Raw genomic sequence first — 19,750 nt, 5'->3', positions numbered from 1 at the left:
GCCGGTCTGGTCGGTGACGTGGACGAGGAAGAAGAACTGGGCGCTGGTGTAGAGCAGATCGAGGCTGGTGGCCTGCGGGGATGGGCTGTTGTGTGTCGGTGCTCGGCGCAGCAACAGGTAGGTTGGGATCGAGCTGCGATCGGTGCTACTGCAAGGCTCGGATCTGCAGGTGGGAGGCGGCAGCGGGGATGGGGCCGAGGTCTGAAATTTTTTTTTTTTTTTTAGTTGGTGACGGCAGGAAAAAGGAAGAAAAGGTTTTTTTTTTCTTCTAGGGTTTTGTTTTTTCCGACGGGAAGAAGAAAGAAACTAGAAAACTAGGTTTTTTTTTTCTTAGCTATTGGCTCTGAGCGTGCTGATAACGTGTAAAAGTAAAATGAGAATTGGAATTTGTCTACTCATTTCATTTCATAGTCCCTTTATATAGGGATAGAATTACAACGGAAATATCGATTACATTAATGATACTAAATGCTGATTGATCCGTAATTGCGTTGATTGATAGTAATCATTGATTTCTTGATTCCCTCTCCGTCAGTTGCTTTGACGAAGGCACACAATATGTTTTTCCTTTAACAATAACAGAGTTATTTAACAAGAAGCTATGAAATTGTTAACAGCACGGAACTTGAGGATGCAAACATAAAAATTTGATGTTGGGTATGAAATTGAAATTGGCAAATAGATCAGTGGGAATAATTAATTTATAGTTCCGGACTACAACGTGGCAAGCTTTGAGCGTTCTTCTTTTTCATTCTTTTTTTATTCTTTTTCATTTTTGGTAAAATACACTAGACAGACTTCATGAGATTCAAATTTGCTCACCACCAATACTTTGATGGTGATATCACCGCTCAATATAAAACTGCCATGTGTTATAAAACATAATTATAGTTAAACATGACTTCATGTATGAGTTGATTTTTTTTAAAATTAAATTAAAAGATAAAGGTGAAGATGTTCAGAAAAATGGAACCGATCTAAGAACGCTCAAAGCTTGCAACTTTTGGTTCAAAGCTAGCAACTTTTGTTAAGTTGGCAAAGCTTTCTCGAGCATATCAGTTTTATTCTCTACAACAATCATCGGTTTGAGTCTGGGAAATGCTCAAGATGATGCGCAAATCAGTTCGGGGTTTCTCTTCTTGTTATTCTCATTGCAGCACAAGAGGTATGTCTTCCCTTCACTCTGCTCCTCTTGTTGTTCCCCCCAGCAGTTACATGGCCCTGTTTCATTCTCAACCCTCAAATCCGACCAAAACTACTGAAACCCAGCTTGTGAGTAATGTCGAGCATACCTTAAATGTGTTCCATGAAATGCTTCACATGCGTCCTCTGCCTTCTGTTGTCTACTTCAATCAAATATTGACTCAAATGACCAAACTGAAACACTATGGGGTAGTCATTCCTCTGTTTAAGCAAATGGGTCTCATCGGAATCGCTTACGATGCTTGTACTCTTAGTATTATCACATATTGCTGCTGTCGATCATTTGAAACAAGCCGGGTTGAGTTTATCTGTCTTGGCACAGTTCTTCAAACTGGGTCATCAACCAGATATCACCACTTTCGCCACTGTAATCAACGCCCTTCTTCTCCAAACTAGCTCAAACCCGAATGTGAGTAATGTTGAGGATGTCTTGAAGTTGTTCCATGAAATGCTTCACTCCCGTCCTCTGCCTTCTGTTGTCCCTTTCAATCAAATCTTGACTCAACTTGTCAGACTGAAACACTACTCCACAGTCGTCTATTTGAATAGACAGATGGTTCTGACCGGAATTGCTCCTGATGTTTGTACTCTAAACTGTTGGAACAGCTATGGCTTAGCTGTTATTCTGAACGTTCAAGTTTGTTTTAGTTATTGCAGTACGTTAACCCTACTTATGAGGGCAGTACGTTAGACATTAAAATTAGACATTAAATCCTACTTATGAATGGAGTACGTTAGGTTTGAATGTTTCCTCTCCATGATCTACGTTGTTTGGTTAGTGTACAACGTGGGGTGCTATTTGTTTCTATCTATTTCTTTGTAAGGATATATAAGCCAACATTCAGTATTGGAATAAATAGGGGAATTCTCCCAGATATTGTATTGTGTGTGCTAGGTTTATACAACAAGTGGTATCAGAGCCCCTCACAGGGCCTGATCGAGAGTCTGAGAGTTTGAGAGCTAAGAAACCGCAGTTTTCTTAGAAGGATAAGGGGTTGAGTGTGAGAGAAACACAGAGAGTTAAAGTGTGAGGAAAACACTCGGAGTTAGAGGGTGAAGTTTGAGATGGCGACAGAGAACAATTATGTTCAGCCTGCCATACCTAGATTCGATGGTCATTATGACCATTGGTCTATGCTTATGGAAAACTTCTTGCGATCAAAGGAGTATTAGGGCTTGGTAGAAAATGGGATTCCGGTAGTAGCAGATGGAATTGAACCCACTGAGGCATAGCGCAAGGCCATTGAAGACGCAAGATTGAAAGACCTAAAGGTGAAAAATTACCTTTTCCAAGCCATTGACAGAACAATTATGGAGACGATTCTCATCAAAGAGACAGCCAAAAACATTTGGGACTCAATGAGGCAGAAGTACCAAGGTTCTACAAAGGTGAAGAGAGCTCAGCTGCAGGCACTTCGAAGAGAGTTTGAGGTGCTCCAAATGAAAGATGGAGAGACGGTAGATGAATACTTTGCTCGGACATTAACCATTGTCAACAAGATGAAAGTTCATGGTGAAAGAATGGAGCAGCTTGTGATTGTGGAGAAAATTCTAAGGTCGATGCCTGTCAAATTTAATTACGTGGTGTGCTCCATAGAAGAATCCAACAGTCTCACCACAATGTCTATTGATGAACTACAAAGCAGTCTGCTTGTTCATGAGCAAAGAATGCGTATCCATACCGAAGAGGAGCAAGCTTTGAAGGTGTCCTATGAAGACGGAGTTGGAGCAAGAGGACGAGGCTTTAGAGGCAGAGGTAGAGGAAGGGGCAGGCAACAGTTCAACAAGGCACTGGTGGAGTGCTATAAATGCCACAAATTAGGGCATTTCCAATACGAATGCCCTGATTGGGAGAAAGGTGCACATTATGTAGAGTTAGATGAGGGTGAAGAGATGCTATTGATGGCACATGTTGAGCTCAACAATGCCACAAGGGAAGAAGTTTGGTTTATGGACTCAGGGTGTAGCAATCACATGAGTGGTGACAAACGGTGGTTTACAAGTATGGATGAGCAGTTTCGACAATATGTGAGGCTTGGTAACAATTCCAAGATGGTAGTGATGGGGAAGGGAAATGTTAGACTACACATCAATGGAATCACACATGTGATCACTGATGTCTATTATATACCGGAGCTGAAGAACAATTTGCTTAGCATCGGTCAGCTACAAGAAAAAGGGGTTGCAATCTTGATTCAAGATAGGAAGTGTCGTGTTTATCATCCAAAGAAAGGTTTGATTATGGAAACCAATATGACCGCCAATAGAATGTTTGTGCTCCTTGCAGTCATGTCTGAGACCTTAACCTGCTTCCAAACTGCGTCTGAAGATAGTACTCAATTATGGCATTGTCGTTACGGCCACCTTGGCTATAAGGGATTAAGAACTCTGCAATATAAGAAGCTTGTGAAGGGTTTGCCGGAAATAAAGACACCAACCAAGTTGTGCACACACTGTATGATAGGCAAGCAGCACAGGGAGTCCATACCAAAGAAAAGCTTATGGAGAGCCTCACACAAACTTCAGCTAGTGCACTCGGATATTTGTGGACCGATCACACCTATGTCAAGCAGTGGAAAAAGGTACTTGATCACTTTTATAGATGATTATAGTCGGAAAATTTGGGTGTCTTTCTTATCTGAAAAGTCTCAAGCTTTTGCTTCATTTAAGAACTTCAAGAGTTTAGTTGAGAAAGAATCAGGGGCTTCAATTAAATGTCTTCGAACAGATAGGGGAGGAGAATTTACTTCTCAGGAGTTTAATGCTTTCTGTAGTTCACATGGTATAAGCAGGCAATTGACAACTGCCTTCACCCCTCAACAAAACGGGGTAGCTGAGAGAAAGAATCGAACCATTATGAATATGGTTCGAAGCATGTTGTCAGAGACACAAGTTCCAAAGTTTTTTTGGCCTGAAGCAGTCAACTGGACTGTATACATTCTCAATTGAAGCCCCACCTTGGTAGTGAAGGAATTGACTCCAGAAGAAGCTTGGAGTGGCATCAAACCATCTGTTCACCACTTCAGGGTCTTTGGTTGCATTGCACATGTCCATGTTCCAGAAGCTAGAAGGAACAAATTGGATGATAAAAGCTTCAAGTGTGTGATGTTGGGGATTAGTGAAGAAAGCAAAGCCTACAGGCTCTATGATCCTACCTCTAAGCGCATTGTGATTAGCAGAGATGTCATTTTTGAAGAAGATGCAAGCTGGGACTGGAAAAGAAGTGCTGAAGAAGTGAAGCTTGATGTGTTAGACTGGAATAATAGTGAAGAAGAGAGAAATGAGTCTGGGGAAAGTGACGAAGAAGAAGGAGCAACTAGCAACGAAGAAGAAGAAGGAGCAACTAGCAACGAAGAAGAAGAAGCTGAAGGAGAAGGAGCAACTAGCTCTTCCTCAAATCAGTCAGAAGAAAAAGCTCAAGAACAAGGGAGGACAAGGAGATTACCAGTGTGGATGCAAGACTATGAAAGTGGAGAAGGGCTGTCAGAAGAAGAAGAGTTGCACAATCTTGTGATGTTCACCTCTATGTCCGATCCAACTACGTTTAAAGAGGCGCACAAAAGTGAAAAATGGCAGGCCGCAATGGTTCAAGAAATAGAGGCAATCGAGAAAAATGGTACTTGGGAATTGACCGAGTTGCCAAAAGGAGCAAAAACTATCGGAGTAAAATGGATATTCAAAACAAAGTTGAATGAAAGTGGAGAAGTGGATAAATGCAAAGCACGGCTTGTTGTTAAGGCGTATGCTCAACAGTATGGGATCGATTATACTGAGGTGTTTGCACCTGTGGCTAGGTGGGACACCATACGCATGATAATTGCTCTTGCTGCTAAAAAGGGATGGTGTGTGTATCAAATGGACGTAAAGAATGCATTTCTGCATGGTGAGTTAAATGAAACCGTTTTCGTTGATCAGCCACAAGGGTTTGTGAAGAAGGGTGATGAGTTGAAAGTGTATAAATTGAAGAAAGCCTTGTACGACCTCAAACAGGCTCCACGTGCATGGTACAGTCGTATCGAAGCCTACTTCATCAGGGAAGGATTTGAACGGTGCCCACATGAGCATACCTTGTTCGTGAAGTTAGGAGAAAAAGAAGTCTATGAAACAAGAGTTTGACATGACGGATCTTGGTAAGATGCGTTATTTCCTTGGAGTCGAGGTTGTTCAGAATGAGGAGGGGATTTACATTTGCCAAAGGAAGTATGCAAAGGAGGTGTTGGAGAGATTCGGAATGGAGAAGAGCAACTCATCTAGGAACCCTATTGTCCCTGGATTCAAGTTGATGAAAGATGAAAGTGGTGTGAAGGTGGACGCCACTATGTATAAGCAGGTTGTTGGCTGTTTGATGTACTTGGCAGCTACTAGGCCAGATCTCATGTATGTGATAAGTCTAATCAGCAGGTTTATGGGAAGTCCGACTGAGCTACACATGCAAGCAGTTAAAAGAGTCCTCAGGTATCTCAAAGGCACTGTTGATTTGGGGATTCTGTACAAACGAAATGGGAACGAGAAGCTTGAGGCATACACGGATAGTGACTATGCAGGTGATCTAGATGACCGGAGGAGCACATCCGGATACATGTTTCTGCTTAGCACCGGTGCAGTTTCATGGTCTTCTAAAAAGCAACCTGTAGTTACCTTATCTACCACCGAAGCTGAGTTTATAGCTGCAGCCTCCTGTGCTTGTCAAGGAATTTGGATGCGCAGAGTTCTTGAAAAGCTTGGCCATGCTCAGAATGGAAGCACAACCGTGTATTGTGATAACAGCTCCACTATAAAACTTTCGAAGAACCCGGTGCTGCATGGATGAAGCAAACATATTGACGTACATTTCCATTTCCTTCGTGACCTTACCAAAGATGGAACAGTGGAGCTGGTCCATTGCAACTCACAGAATCAAATAGCAGACATCATGACGAAGCCACTGAAGCTTGAAGTGTTTGAGAAGCTTCGTGAGCTGCTTGGGATGTGCACGGTACCAGGTATAAACTAATTGCACAAGTGCAAACAGTTTAAGGGGGGATATGTTGGAACAGCTATGGCTTAGCTGTTATTCTGAACGTTCAAGTTTGTTTTAGTTATTGCAGTTTCAAGTTTGTTTTAGTTATTGCAGTACGTTAACCCTACTTATGAGGGCAGTACGTTAGACATTAAAATTCGACATTAAATCCTACTTATGAGGGGAGTACGTTAGGTTTGAATGTTTCTTCTCCATGATCTACGTTGTTTGGTTAGTGTACAACGTGGGGTGCTATTTGTTTCTATCTATTTCTTTGTAAGGCTATATAAGCCAACATTCAGTATTGGAATAAATAGGGGAATTCTCCCAGATATTGTATTGTGTGTGCTAGGTTTATACAACATAAACATTATCATTAATTGCTTTTGCCATTTGAATCGAATTGGATTTAGCTCATCTGTCTTGGGACAATTCTTCAAACGGGGTCTTCAACCGGACGTCTGCACCTTCAACACTCTAATCAACGGTGTTTGGACCCAAAATGAACATTTTGGCCTGACAAGGCATGTGTTGGAGAAATTGAGCCAATGTCAGTGGCTCAAGCTATATTTTGTCGACAAGCTCGAAATATATATTTAGAGGCTAAATAAAGCCTACTATGGAAGCATGGAAGCATGAAAAGGTAACTTTTGCACATTTTCCTACTTCGGCTAGGAGAAACCGAGCTAAACAGAAGGAGCGGCCGCCTGACCAAATAAACTCTAAATGAGCTGAAACTCTGCAGATCCATTCTAGACAGCCCAAGGATCATTTCTTATGAAGAGTCCCAGAGCTAGTTTTGAGTTGAAGGCCTTCAAACAATCCGTCCAATTCTCTGCAGAAGCAAAACTGGAAAACTGGACCTGTAAGAGGTCCAGCAGCATTTCCGGCCCAACCACATGGAAGAAAGCTCTGAAATTTGGTCAGCATGATCTAGATTCATAGTGGAACATTTTTTATGAAGACATCATGGCCAGAATCTGAATTTCTGATGGAGATATACATGAAGGAATAAAGGAGCCGAAAGTGCTTCCTTATCTCCCAAATTCATCATTCCTATTAGTGCTCCACCTCCATCTCCACCTCCATTATCTCCCAAATTCATCATTCCTATTAGTGCTCCACCTACACCTCCACCTCCCTTATCTCCAATTAGTGCTCCACTTTCATTTGTTTAATGCCAAAGTAGTTGGCATGGTAGCCTATAAATAGAGGTTACATTGAAACACAATTTACACATTCACAACATCAAAACATCTCTAAGATGATCTAAGTTCTCTCTAGAGCAACCTCTCTAAGAGCAACTCCTCTCCTTCTCTTTCTCTTACCGGTGATCACACTCCTAGTCCTAGTCTTCTCAGAAGCCGACTTTCAGTGCCACCAAACCCTCTGTCAACGTACTTCGGTCCTAGTCTCCTCGAGAGCCGATTGTAGTACCACGACCAAACACCGACACAGACACATTCACAACACAACATCAAAACATCTCTAAGATGATCTAAGTTCTCTCTAGAGCAACCTCTCTAAGAGCAACTCCTCTCCTTCTCTTTCTCTTACCGGTGATCACACTCCTAGTCCTAGTCTTCTCAGAAGCCGACTTTCAGTGCCACCAAACCCTCTGTCAACGTACTTCGGTCCTAGTCTCCTCGAGAGCCGATTGTAGTACCACGACCAAACACCGACACAGACACATTCACAACACAACATCAAAACATCTCTAAGATGATCTAAGTTCTCTCTAGAGCAACCTCTCTAAGAGCAACTCCTCTCCTTCTCTTTCTCTTACCGGTGATCACACTCCTAGTCCTAGTCTTCTCAGAAGCCGACTTTCAGTGCCACCAAACCCTCTGTCAACGTACTTCGGTCCTAGTCTCCTCGAGAGCCGATTGTAGTACCACGACCAAACACCGACACAGACACATTCACAACACAACATCAAAACATCTCTAAGATGATCTAAGTTCTCTCTAGAGCAACCTCTCTAAGAGCAACTCCTCTCCTTCTCTTTCTCTTACCGGTGATCACACTCCTAGTCCTAGTCTTCTCAGAAGCCGACTTTCAGTGCCACCAAACCATCTGTCAACGTGCTTCGGTCCTAGTCTCCTCGGGAGCCGACGGTAGTGCCGCGACCACAACGGTTACAGAACCAGCCAAGCAAGGGTAACGCCCTAGCAACCCAGCCAAGCTAAAGTCACGCTTTAGCAAGATCTCAACATTTCCCGGTGATTTCGCTCTGCTCAATCTGCAATATTGAGTATCGACTTGTGAACAAGAAGAAACTTCAGCAAAAGTCCTCGCGACGAGGCACAAAGAATCCCGCGACGAGGTTGGTGCTCTCCTCGTCTACAATCGCTCGACAGAAGTCAGGTCAAGGGACACCCCCGACGACCGCACCCGAACGGTGCTGGCACGCCCGCGCAAGAAAAGAGACTGTTGACCAGCTGCAGCAAAATTGGAGCCAAACATTTTGGCACGCCCAGTGGGACAAGGTTAGAATTTTTTTCTTTTCTTGAAAACATTCAACCACCGGGCTTCAAAACAAACATTTTGGCACACCCGGTGGGACATACTGTGAGCTGTAAATCACACCACTATTAAGAAGTTGAGGTTAGTAAGGGGTTGTGAATCATAACGGAATAGGTGAAGTCTCTTTTGTTAATATTGACCTAAACTCCTTATTGGTGCCTAGTTCAGGTCCCTTAAGGTTAAGGGCGGTTTTTATTAACACTTGTTGAACTGTCTTCACACTTATGATCTTTCTCATCTTAGTAAGAATAGCCTATGTGAATTGGTGTCTAGAAAGGGGACAACGTTCATAACAGGTTATTGAATCCAGAAGTGCGTACAAATGGGCCTCAACCACTATGTGGGAGTAGTTCATGCCAAAATGGATTCTGCCTCTTTTGTTCGCCCTCCCCCACCTGGCCATTTCAGTAAGGTTGCCCAAAGGATTTGAAAGAAAGTTTGTGTCTAGGCGACTATACTTGGGCCGCACGTCTAAACCTTGATTCACAGTGTCTTATTGAATTCAGCTACTTTCAATTCAGACTTCCAGAAGCCATTGGGAAGTCAAGCGCAAACCCTTATCAAAAGGTTTACGTTAACTGCCCGAAACATAAGACCTCCAGTTACAGACCGCACTCGCGTGCAGACTGTCGTGGTCTTTTAGAAGAATTAGTAATTCAAAGATTTTCTCTCCACACGCCATCAACAGAGATGACGACCGAACGAGGAGAAGGTCAACAGCCCACTACTGAGGGCGAGGCAGTTCTCACCGCCCAGCCTAATGAGGCCGGAAAAGCGTCTGATACCACCAGGGTGGCTGAGGACGAGGTGAGAGCGGATGTTTTTGTACCCATCCCTATCCCAGAAAACGCCAGCCTGGAAGCGCAACTTAACATCATGCGAAAAAACAATAGTACATTCTGGGCAAAGACGGCTAAAAGATTCGAGGAGCAGCGACGGATGTCCAACAATCTAATAATGAAAGTCCAGCTGGAGATGGAGCGCAATGCGGAGCTGTTGCAAGGGCATATAGACCACACGTCACGACAAGCCCAGGAGCAACATGAACAGCTCGTGACCTTGATAAATGCCCAAGCTGCGCAGACTAAGGTCGTTCTCACAAAAGTCGCGGCTATTCGCAGTGAGGGATCCAATACCGCGATCCAAGTTGCCATGCAAAAAACTGAGATGGATCAGGCAAGAGATGTCCTGAATAAGTTGTTAGGGGACCCCAATGCTATTCTAGGGTCCCTCGGCCAGCCTACAGGGTCAGGCAAGTACATACCACCAAATGCTCGAGAAAAAGCAAGCGGCTGCAGTACAGCCACATCCGTTACTACTGTATCAGTCAGAGGTAAAGAAACTACTGTGGCAACGGGCGGGAAGAACAACGCCGCGTCATCAGTCACGCAAGGAACCAAGACTTTGAAAATCAATGAAGGGGCCTCTGTTGGTCATAGCCTGTTTCCCCAATATGACAGCGACGGAGTTGAATACGTGCACCACGATCCACCTCCAGCAAGCCATTATGGTATCGACCGGGTTGAAAGTCCAGCGAAGGTCACCACAGCCACAAAGGGTCAGCCAGCAGTGGGTTTTTCGTCGCAGACGTCAACCCAACACAAAATGACCCATGGAGGCGGCATATCTTTGGTTAATCAGGCTTCACAGGCGCCACCGCTGATCTGGCCAGTTGATGATACAGTGGTTCACCCACCTCCTCCTGATCCAAGATATATAAGGAGAGAGGAGGTAGAAGCAATGATCAGGGCCGCGAACCAGAGGCCTAACCTGGAGGAGGCCTACCAGGGGCCCTTCCCACCGCATATTACACAGACACCTTATCCTAGGGGATATAAGAACATTACGTTCTCTACTTTCTCGGGAGAGGAAGTCGAAAATGCCGCGGCCCATTTGGTTAGGTTTCGAGTACAGTGTGGCCAATACCAGAACGATGACAATCTGAAGTGTAACATCTTCGCTACTTCTTTATCGGGGTCTGCCTTCACCTGGTTCACTAAGCTGCAACCGGGATCAGTTGCAAGTTGGCCCGCGATGGAGAAGCTGTTCAAGGAAACCTTCGGGACTATCGAGCCGGAAGTAGATCTGGCTTCACTCACTCAAATGGCTCAGCAGCCAACTGAATCCGCTGTCATGTACCTTCAGCGCTTTCAGATCCAGAAAGGAAAGTTGAACGTGATTCTACCGGAGAAAGAACTGGTAAAGTTGGCAATCAAAGGCTTAGAGCCCCGCCAACTCAAAAAACAGCATGGAAGCATGTTCAACTCTATGGGGGAACTGATCACAGAAGTAGGGAGCTTTGAGCATCTCCTCAGGGAAATGGACGCCATGAGAAACTCATCCAAAGGAACATACATGCCTGGGAAGCATAGAACTGTGGCTGCGCTCAGCCATCAATCAAGTTCCTATGATCCTTACTATAGGAGCGAGGAATCCGGCCTGGCAGAGGCTGACGAGTCTGAAGAAGACGAGATAGCTGCGCTGGAACTCACCGGGAAAAAGGCTTCAACGTTAAAGCAACTGAAACTGTGCAAAGAGCCGGTAAAGCTCAAGTCGGTGGTTTTCACCAAACCAGAGTTTGCAAGTTATACTTACGACGCGAACAAAGCGCATGAAATCTTGGATGAAATGATCGCCGCAAGGATGGTGAAAACTGACTTCGGCCCATTTCCCAAACCAGAGAAGCTAAGGGGGAAGAAATACTGCAAACTCCATAATATGTGGAATCATAATACAGCCGATTGTGTTAAGCTGAAGGATCAGATCCAAATCTGGTTAAATAACGGTAGTTTGCAAGTAGAGGCACCGAAAACAGCAGCAGCGTTGGTGGACCTAGATCCCTTCCCAGATACCGGCATCAACATGGTGGACGTGGCATGGGGTGAAAAAGATCAGCAGAATCAAAGTCCAGACAATGCGGCTAAGGATTTGAAAAGGGTTGGAGACAAAGTCATGAAGCGGGAATCCATGACTCGTTTACCCATCGTCCTATGCTCTCGGTGCAAGGAAGAATGTGACACTCAAGCCCTAGATGAGGAAACATCCCAGACTGTCCACTTTGGATCTCTGCCGCCAATACGGTTAGTATCATCCTCTAGAAACTTCCAATCATGCAGCCCAAGAGTATACAGTGGTTCAGAAACTCTTTCTCCAAGGGACTCAAACTTATTCAAAAAGTTGAAGACCGCGAGGGAAGAAGAGCAAGTAGATAAGCGGCAAGGGGTTTTAACCAGACCTTACATTCCGCCAGTGTCGACGTCCTCCATCAAAGAAGGGAGATGGTATACACAGAAGAAGGGCAAGGCGGTGGAGATGAGCTCTTCAAGGAAGAGAAAACTCCAGCGGAGGTTTGGAGAAGCAAAGCGAACCTTGGAAGCACTAGATCAAGGACTGATCAAACCATCGCAATTACTAAAATCTCCAGAAGAGTATCAGAGACAATTGGAGGCACTGGCCTCCAAGAGATTCGTTTCCCCGCGAGTTCAGAAACAGCAGCCCAAAGTATCGCGTGAAGAGCGAAAGCCACGGGCCCCCAAGAGCAGCGCTCAGGAGAAGTCCCTGGTTCCCGCAAGGCGGGAACCGCCGCCAGCTCGTAAAGTCAATGTTTGGCGGAGAATATCTCACGAAGGAAGAAATAGCGAGCCTTCAATCTTTGACAGGCTGGGGGGCAAAGACAATCGGTCCGCAACTGTGCAGTGGAGGCCTAAGAAAGTTCAAAGTTTGGTGGTCGCTCTCCCAAAGGAAGTGCCAACGGCGAAACAAATTTCAGAGTCGTTGAACCAGGTTCCCATGGTACAGGAGCACGAACAAGCCAAGACGGTAATCCCCGCAGAGGAATCATTGGTTGCTTTCATGGCTAAACAGTTCAACACCGAAATCTCAGCAGATGAACCCAAGCTCAATCTTGATGATGACATGGACGAGACAGAAATGGTGGATACCTCTTGCAATATGGTTTATGTGCTCCCTGCTAAATATGCTTTACCAGTCGCTGCGCAGGAATGTTTAGAAACTGACGCGATTGGAGAACAGCAGTTGCAGATCACTTCAGCCGCAACAACGCAGGTGAAAAAAGCAGTGTTCCTTGAGACTGAAGATGCTAACAACAAGGGTTTCTTCATGAGCTTCACAAGACCCACACCCACCATGGTGCAACACATGCGACCTTTGTATATCACAGCAGAAATGAATGGGACTAAGGTCAGTAAGATAATGGTTGATACTGGCGCTGTTTGGCTCCAATTTTGCTGCAGCTGGTCAACAGTCTCTTTTCTTGCGCTGGCGTGCCAGCACCGTTCGGGTGCGGTCGTCGGGGGTGTCCCTTGACCTGACTTCTATCAAGCGATTGTAGACGAGGAGAGCACCAACCTCGTCGTGGGATTCTTTGTGCCTCGTGGCGAGGACTTTTGCTGAGCTTCTTGAAAATCACAATCGATACTCGATGTTGTAGATCGAGCAGAGCGAGAACCACCGGGAAGTGAGGAGAACTTGCTAAAGCGTGACTTTAGCTTGGCTGGGTTGCTAGGGCGTTACCCTTGCTTGGCTGGTTCCGTAACCGTTGTGGTCGCGGCACTACCGTCGGCTCCCGAGGAGACTAGGACCGAAGTACGTTGACAGAGGGTTTGGTGGCACTGAAAGTCGGCTTCTGAGAAGACTAGGACTAGGAGTGTGATCACCGGTAAGAGAAAGAGAAAGAGAGGGAGAGGAGTTGCTCTTAGAGAGGTTTGCTCTAGAGAGAACTTAGATCATCTTAGAGATGTTGTTGTTGAATGTGAATGTGTGTCTTAGAATGAGAGGAGAAGGTGTTTATATAGGGAAGAAAAAGAAGAGTGAAATGATGAGTGGAAGAAAAATAATGAAAGTAGATCTAAGTTCTCTTGTAAAATATGGAAAAGATAGAGAAAAGATGGAATGAAAGCAAAGCATGAAGGTGCAGCAACATGGAAGTGGTGATGATCTATTAAAGAGATTGTCTTGAAAAATATATCCAAGGAAAAAGAAGAAAAGCATCTAGCTTTCTTCATGTGGGTAGGAAACATGAACATGTGAATATTGAGCTGGTTTTAGGTCAGTTTCTGCCCCTTTATTCCTTCAATTATTTCTCCAACAAGACTTCATTATATGCCTTCGACGTCTTCATATGAAATGTTCCACTATGAGTCTAGATCATCCTGACAAATTTTCAGATTTTTATTCCATGTGGTTGGGCCGAAAATGCTGCTGGACCTCTTACAGGTCCAGTTTTCCAGTTTTGCTTCTGTAGAAAATTGGGCTGATTGTTTGAAGGCCTTCCACTCAAAAAAAGCTCTTGCACTCTTCATAAGAAATGATCCTTGGGCTGTCTAAAATGGATCTGGAAAGTTTCAGCACATTTCGATTTCATTTGGTTAGTCTGCCACCCCTCCTTCCTTGTCTAGCTCGGTTTTTCCTAGCCGAAGTAGGAAAATGTGCTAAAGTTGACTTTTCATGTTTCCATGCTTCCATAGTAGGCTTTATTTAGCCTCTAAATATATATTTCGAACTTGTCGACAATATATATCTTGAGCCACTGATATTGGCTCAATTTCTCCAACACGTGCCTTGTCAGACCAAAATATTCATTTTGGGTCCAAACAGGCGCGGCTGTGAATGTCATTACTACCAGAACCATGCATCTACTAGGGATCAAGAAAGAGAAGATCCAATCCACTTCCCTTACGCTAAAGAACTTCGCGGGGACTGTGACCAAAACATTGGGTTTGATTTTCCTACGAGTCAAGGTGGGTCCAGCAGAAGGGGTTTACGCTTTCTTTGTTACAGATTGCTATGCGGCATATAGCGCAATTATGGGCCGCAACTGGATCCACAGGAGTTATTGTGTCCCATCCACCCTTCATCAGGAGCTGATCATATGGGACAGAGTCGCGGACAAGGCAGAAATTGTTAAAGCAGACCCGCGACCTTTTTCGGTGTCTGCCAACTACTTGGACGCAAGGTATTACCTAGAACCAATCTCTCCTTTACAAGTCGTTGGTATTGATGATAAGGGCTGCCCCACAGGGGTGACGACCTCTGAATTGGCACAATGGGGGCTCGCGGTCGCAAAAAACGACCTCGAAAGGCCTGGATATGTGGTGCCATCTCCAAGTGCTAATTAATGGATCACGAACTCATGGAGGAAGAGGTGGAGGCCGTCCATTCCTTGTATGAGAGGCTATCCTCATACTTGGTGGAAAAAGAGGCCTATGATCGAGTCGCGACTTTAGAAATTGTTAATGAAGAGTTCACGGACCAAGAAGAGGAGGAAGAAGAGATTCAGCTTGCTCCAGCGGCATTGGATGACACACCTCCGAAGGTTAGGGACCCTACTGAAAAGGTCAATCTGGGAACAACTGATGAGCCTATAGAAGTGGCTATCAGCACTTACTTAGAGCCTAGCGAGAAACAGAGGCTCGTCGAATTATTGCTGGAATTCAAGGACTGCTTCGCGGAAAAATACGAGGACATGCCAGGCCTATCACCAGACTTGGTATGCCACCAACTACCAACGCTGCCTGATAAGAGGCCTTTGAAGCAAGAGCCGCGAAGAATGAACTCGGAGACCCAAGTTCTGGTCAAAGAGGAAGTCGAAAAGATGCACAAGTCGGGCATTATCAGGGTAGCCAAGTACAATCAGTGGCTGTCCAATATAGTGCCTGTTCGCAAGAAGAATGGCAAGATGAGGATCTGCGTGGATTACAGAGACCTTAATTTGGCTACACCTAAAGACGTCTACCCCATGCCTGTTGCGGACATGTTGGTAGATGCAGTTGCAGGGCATGAACTGTTGTCTTTCATGGATGGTACAGCGGGATATCACCAGATTCCGGTCACGGAAGAAGATAGACACAAGACCGCATTCCGCTGCCCTGGGTTTACAGGAGTTTTTGAATATGTGGTCATGCCTTTTGGACTGAAGAATGCGGGAGCAACATATCAGAGAGCCATGAACCTGATCTTCCACGACATACTTGGGAAGATCTTAGAGGTTTACATTGATGACGTCGTCGTGAAGTCTAAGAAAAGTGGAGATCACTTCACGGATCTCAGAAAAGTTTTCGAGCGCATGCAGCTACACAAGCTCAAGATGAATCCCGCCAAGTGCGTTTTTGGAGTTCAGGCAGGAGATTTCCTGGGATTCATTGTCCATCAAAGAGGCATTGAGGTCCCTGAGGATAAAGCAAACGCGGTCATCAATGCATCTCCCCCGCGAACGAAGAAAGAGTTACAGCGACTACTGGGTAGGATCAACTTTTTGCGACGATTCATTTCTAACTCTTCAGGCAAAATCCATCCGTTTTCACCACTGTTGAAGTTGCAAGGACAGAATGAGTTTGTGTGGGAACCTAAACATCAAGAGGTTTTCGACAAAATCAAGGCCTATCTGGTGAGCCCGCCAGTGCTTGTTCCTCCTAGAGCGGGATTTCCATTAAAGTTGTATGTTTCAGCAGCTGAGGCTTCTATTGGCAGCCTCCTCGCTCAGGATGATGCAAATGGTGTTGAACATGCCATCTTTTACCTCAGTAGGACACTCACAGATTGCGAAACAAGGTACACTCCAATGGAAAAGCTGTGTCTTACATTATACTTCTCAGCATGCAAGTTCCGGCATTACATGTTGTCCTTTACTACTTGCATCATTGCTCAAACCGATCTAGTCAAATATATGCTATCGCGACCTATCTTGAGAGGCCGTATTGGCAAGTGGGTGCTCGCCTTATCAGAATTCTCGCTACAGTATGTGCCACAGAAAGCAGTAAAGGGGCAAGCCATCGCAGACTTTCTGGCACATCACCCTATGCTGGATGGCCCCGCGGTTAGAGATTTAGAGGTCGCTGCCACAACTTTAGATCACCCGGATTTAGCGTGCTTGCCAGAGTACGCCGCGCTTTATCAAGCCACAGTCTCGCTCCAGCCTTGGGTGTTATATTTTGACGGGTCAAGAACAGATACGCTAGCAGGAGCAGGGGTTGTCTTGGAAAACCCGGCCGGCGATCGATTTTCCTACTCTTTCCAGTTGGAGTTCCAGTGTACCAATAACCAAGCAGAGTATGAGGCCCTCATTATAGGCCTAGAAGTACTACTGGAAATGGGAATCGGAGATGTACAAATACTTGGCGATTCTCTCTTGGTTATCAATCAGTTGTGTAACGAGTTCAGATGCAATAGCTTCACGTTGGTTCCTTATTGGAACAGGGCATTAGACCTGTTGGACCAGTTTGATAACATACATCTTGAGCACATTCCTCGCGAGCGAAATTTTGCAGCGAACGAGTTGGCCCAGCTGGCAACAGGGGTAACATTGAGATATGGCGTGCGGGAGAGAATCCTTAAAGTCGAGCGTCGCACGCTTCCTTCATGGATGGCGAGAAGAGATCCTCCAGATCATACCTCAGTCGCGACCTTGGAACCCATTGACGTGGATTGGCGCATCCCTTTGATCGCTTATCTCAAGCAGCCAGATCCCACTGCCGACAGGAAGATTCGTTTTCTTGCACTCAATTACTTTCTTAGAGGTGACGAGCTGCGACGACGCGGCGAAGATGGCATAGACTTCAGATGTGTTTATGGCTGCGAAGCAAAACAACTCATGCGCGAAGTTCATTCCGGCATTTGCGGTGCTCACCAAGCAGGTCCAAAGATGCGATGGTTGCTCAGACGACATGGATATTTTTGGCCTAGTATCTTGAAGGATTGCATCGCATTCGCTAAAGGTTGTTTGGACTGCCAAGCTCATGGGCCGGTCCAGCATGTCCCTAATGTTCCAATGCAACCCATTATTAAGCCTTGGCCCGCAAGAGGATGGGCGCTAGATTTAATTGGGATGATTCACCCACATTCATCACTTCAGCACAAGTTCATCATCGTCGCGACCGATTTCTTTACAAAATGGGTCGAAGCAGAACCTTTGAAAGAAGCATCTGGTGGTACGTTGCGACAATTTCTATTTAGGAACATCATATGCAGATTTGGTATCCCAGAAGTTTTTGTTTCGGACCGGGGGGCAGCTTTCATGGGTGGTGAAGTTGATAAGCTGGCAAAGGAATGGGGAATACAGTTCGTCCATTCCAGTCCTTATTATGCTCAATCTAACGGTCAAGCAGAGGCCAGCAACAAAATCATCATCACTTTGCTGAAGAAAATGTTGGAAGCTAATCCGCGACAATGGCATGAGACCCTTTATGAGACTCTTTGGGCCTACCGCACATCGAAGCGAAATCCCACCGCGACTACACCTTATGCTTTGATGTTTGGCCATGACGCAGTCCTGCCTTTGGAAGTCAACGTCCAATCATTACGAGTCCAAGAGCAACATCATCTCATTGGAGAAGACTATGTTCAGGCTATGTGGCAGGAACATGAAGACCTTAGCGAAAAGCGCTTGGAGGCTTTAGATAGTTTGGTCATGGAAAAGCAACGAGTCGCTCGAGCCTATGACAAGCGAACGAGGGGAAGGAATTACAGCGAAGGAGAGTTGGTTTGGAAAGCAGTTCTCCCGCTTGGCGAAAAATTAGATGGTCGCGGCAAATGGACTCCAAGATGGGAAGGCCCGTACATCATTTATAAAATCTTAGGGAAAGGAGCTTTTCATCTCAAGGACCTGGATGGAGATGTCCATCATAACCCTATCAATGGGAGATACTTGAAGAAATACTTTCTCAATGTCTGGGACTCGGAGGAGTCATAGACAGTTTATTCGCATAAGACATGGGGGACAATTCTAGTGTTCCTATACTTGCAAAGCCCATTCATGAAGGCCTGTTTTTGAGGCCCATAATCATTTCTTCGCTATGCCTAGCAACACGAGGGGGGCAATAAAGTTGGCAAAGGAAGCGTCAGTTCATGACAAAGGCAATTCAGTAGTGGCATTCAAGCTTTATGGCCTATTTAGAGGCCTATATGGAAACAGTCAAGCCAATACAAGTGGCTTTAGAGCAACAACATTATAAGAGTAGTGTTGATTCAAGACCTCTTTAGTCAAGACGAGGACCTTTGACTTCGAGGTCTGGGGGGCAATGTTTGGACCCAAAATGAACATTTTGGCCTGACAAGGCATGTGTTGGAGAAATTGAGCCAATGTCAGTGGCTCAAGCTATATTTTGTCGACAAGCTCGAAATATATATTTAGAGGCTAAATAAAGCCTACTATGGAAGCATGGAAGCATGAAAAGGTAACTTTTGCACATTTTCCTACTTCGGCTAGGAGAAACCGAGCTAAACAGAAGGAGCGGCCGCCTGACCAAATAAACTCTAAATGAGCTGAAACTCTGCAGATCCATTCTAGACAGCCCAAGGATCATTTCTTATGAAGAGTCCCAGAGCTAGTTTTGAGTTGAAGGCCTTCAAACAATCCGTCCAATTCTCTGCAGAAGCAAAACTGGAAAACTGGACCTGTAAGAGGTCCAGCAGCATTTCCGGCCCAACCACATGGAAGAAAGCTCTGAAATTTGGTCAGCATGATCTAGATTCATAGTGGAACATTTTTTATGAAGACATCATGGCCAGAATCTGAATTTCTGATGGAGATATACATGAAGGAATAAAGGAGCCGAAAGTGCTTCCTTATCTCCCAAATTCATCATTCCTATTAGTGCTCCACCTCCATCTCCACCTCCATTATCTCCCAAATTCATCATTCCTATTAGTGCTCCACCTACACCTCCACCTCCCTTATCTCCAATTAGTGCTCCACTTTCATTTGTTTAATGCCAAAGTAGTTGGCATGGTAGCCTATAAATAGAGGTTACATTGAAACACAATTTACACATTCACAACATCAAAACATCTCTAAGATGATCTAAGTTCTCTCTAGAGCAACCTCTCTAAGAGCAACTCCTCTCCTTCTCTTTCTCTTACCGGTGATCACACTCCTAGTCCTAGTCTTCTCAGAAGCCGACTTTCAGTGCCACCAAACCCTCTGTCAACGTACTTCGGTCCTAGTCTCCTCGAGAGCCGATTGTAGTACCACGACCAAACACCGACACAGACACATTCACAACACAA

At 45.1% G+C, this 19,750-nt stretch overlaps 1 protein-coding gene across 1 annotated transcript; it reads left to right on the top strand.

Annotated features, from left to right (window-relative positions):
- The first annotated feature begins 5,320 nt into the window (after positions 1-5,320).
- On the top strand, positions 5,321-6,013 carry LOC133730179 (secreted RxLR effector protein 161-like). Its single transcript, XM_062157820.1, has one exon. The coding sequence runs from the start codon at positions 5,321-5,323 to the stop codon at positions 6,011-6,013; it is 693 nt and encodes a 230-aa protein (XP_062013804.1).
- The last annotated feature ends 13,737 nt before the right edge of the window (positions 6,014-19,750 follow it).

Source organism: Rosa rugosa, chromosome 2 (genome assembly GCF_958449725.1).
Source record: "Rosa rugosa chromosome 2, drRosRugo1.1, whole genome shotgun sequence".
Classification (NCBI taxonomy): domain Eukaryota; kingdom Viridiplantae; phylum Streptophyta; class Magnoliopsida; order Rosales; family Rosaceae; genus Rosa; species Rosa rugosa.
The sequence above is the reverse complement of the archived record's forward strand: the minus strand, read 5'-3'. Positions and strand labels throughout refer to the sequence as shown.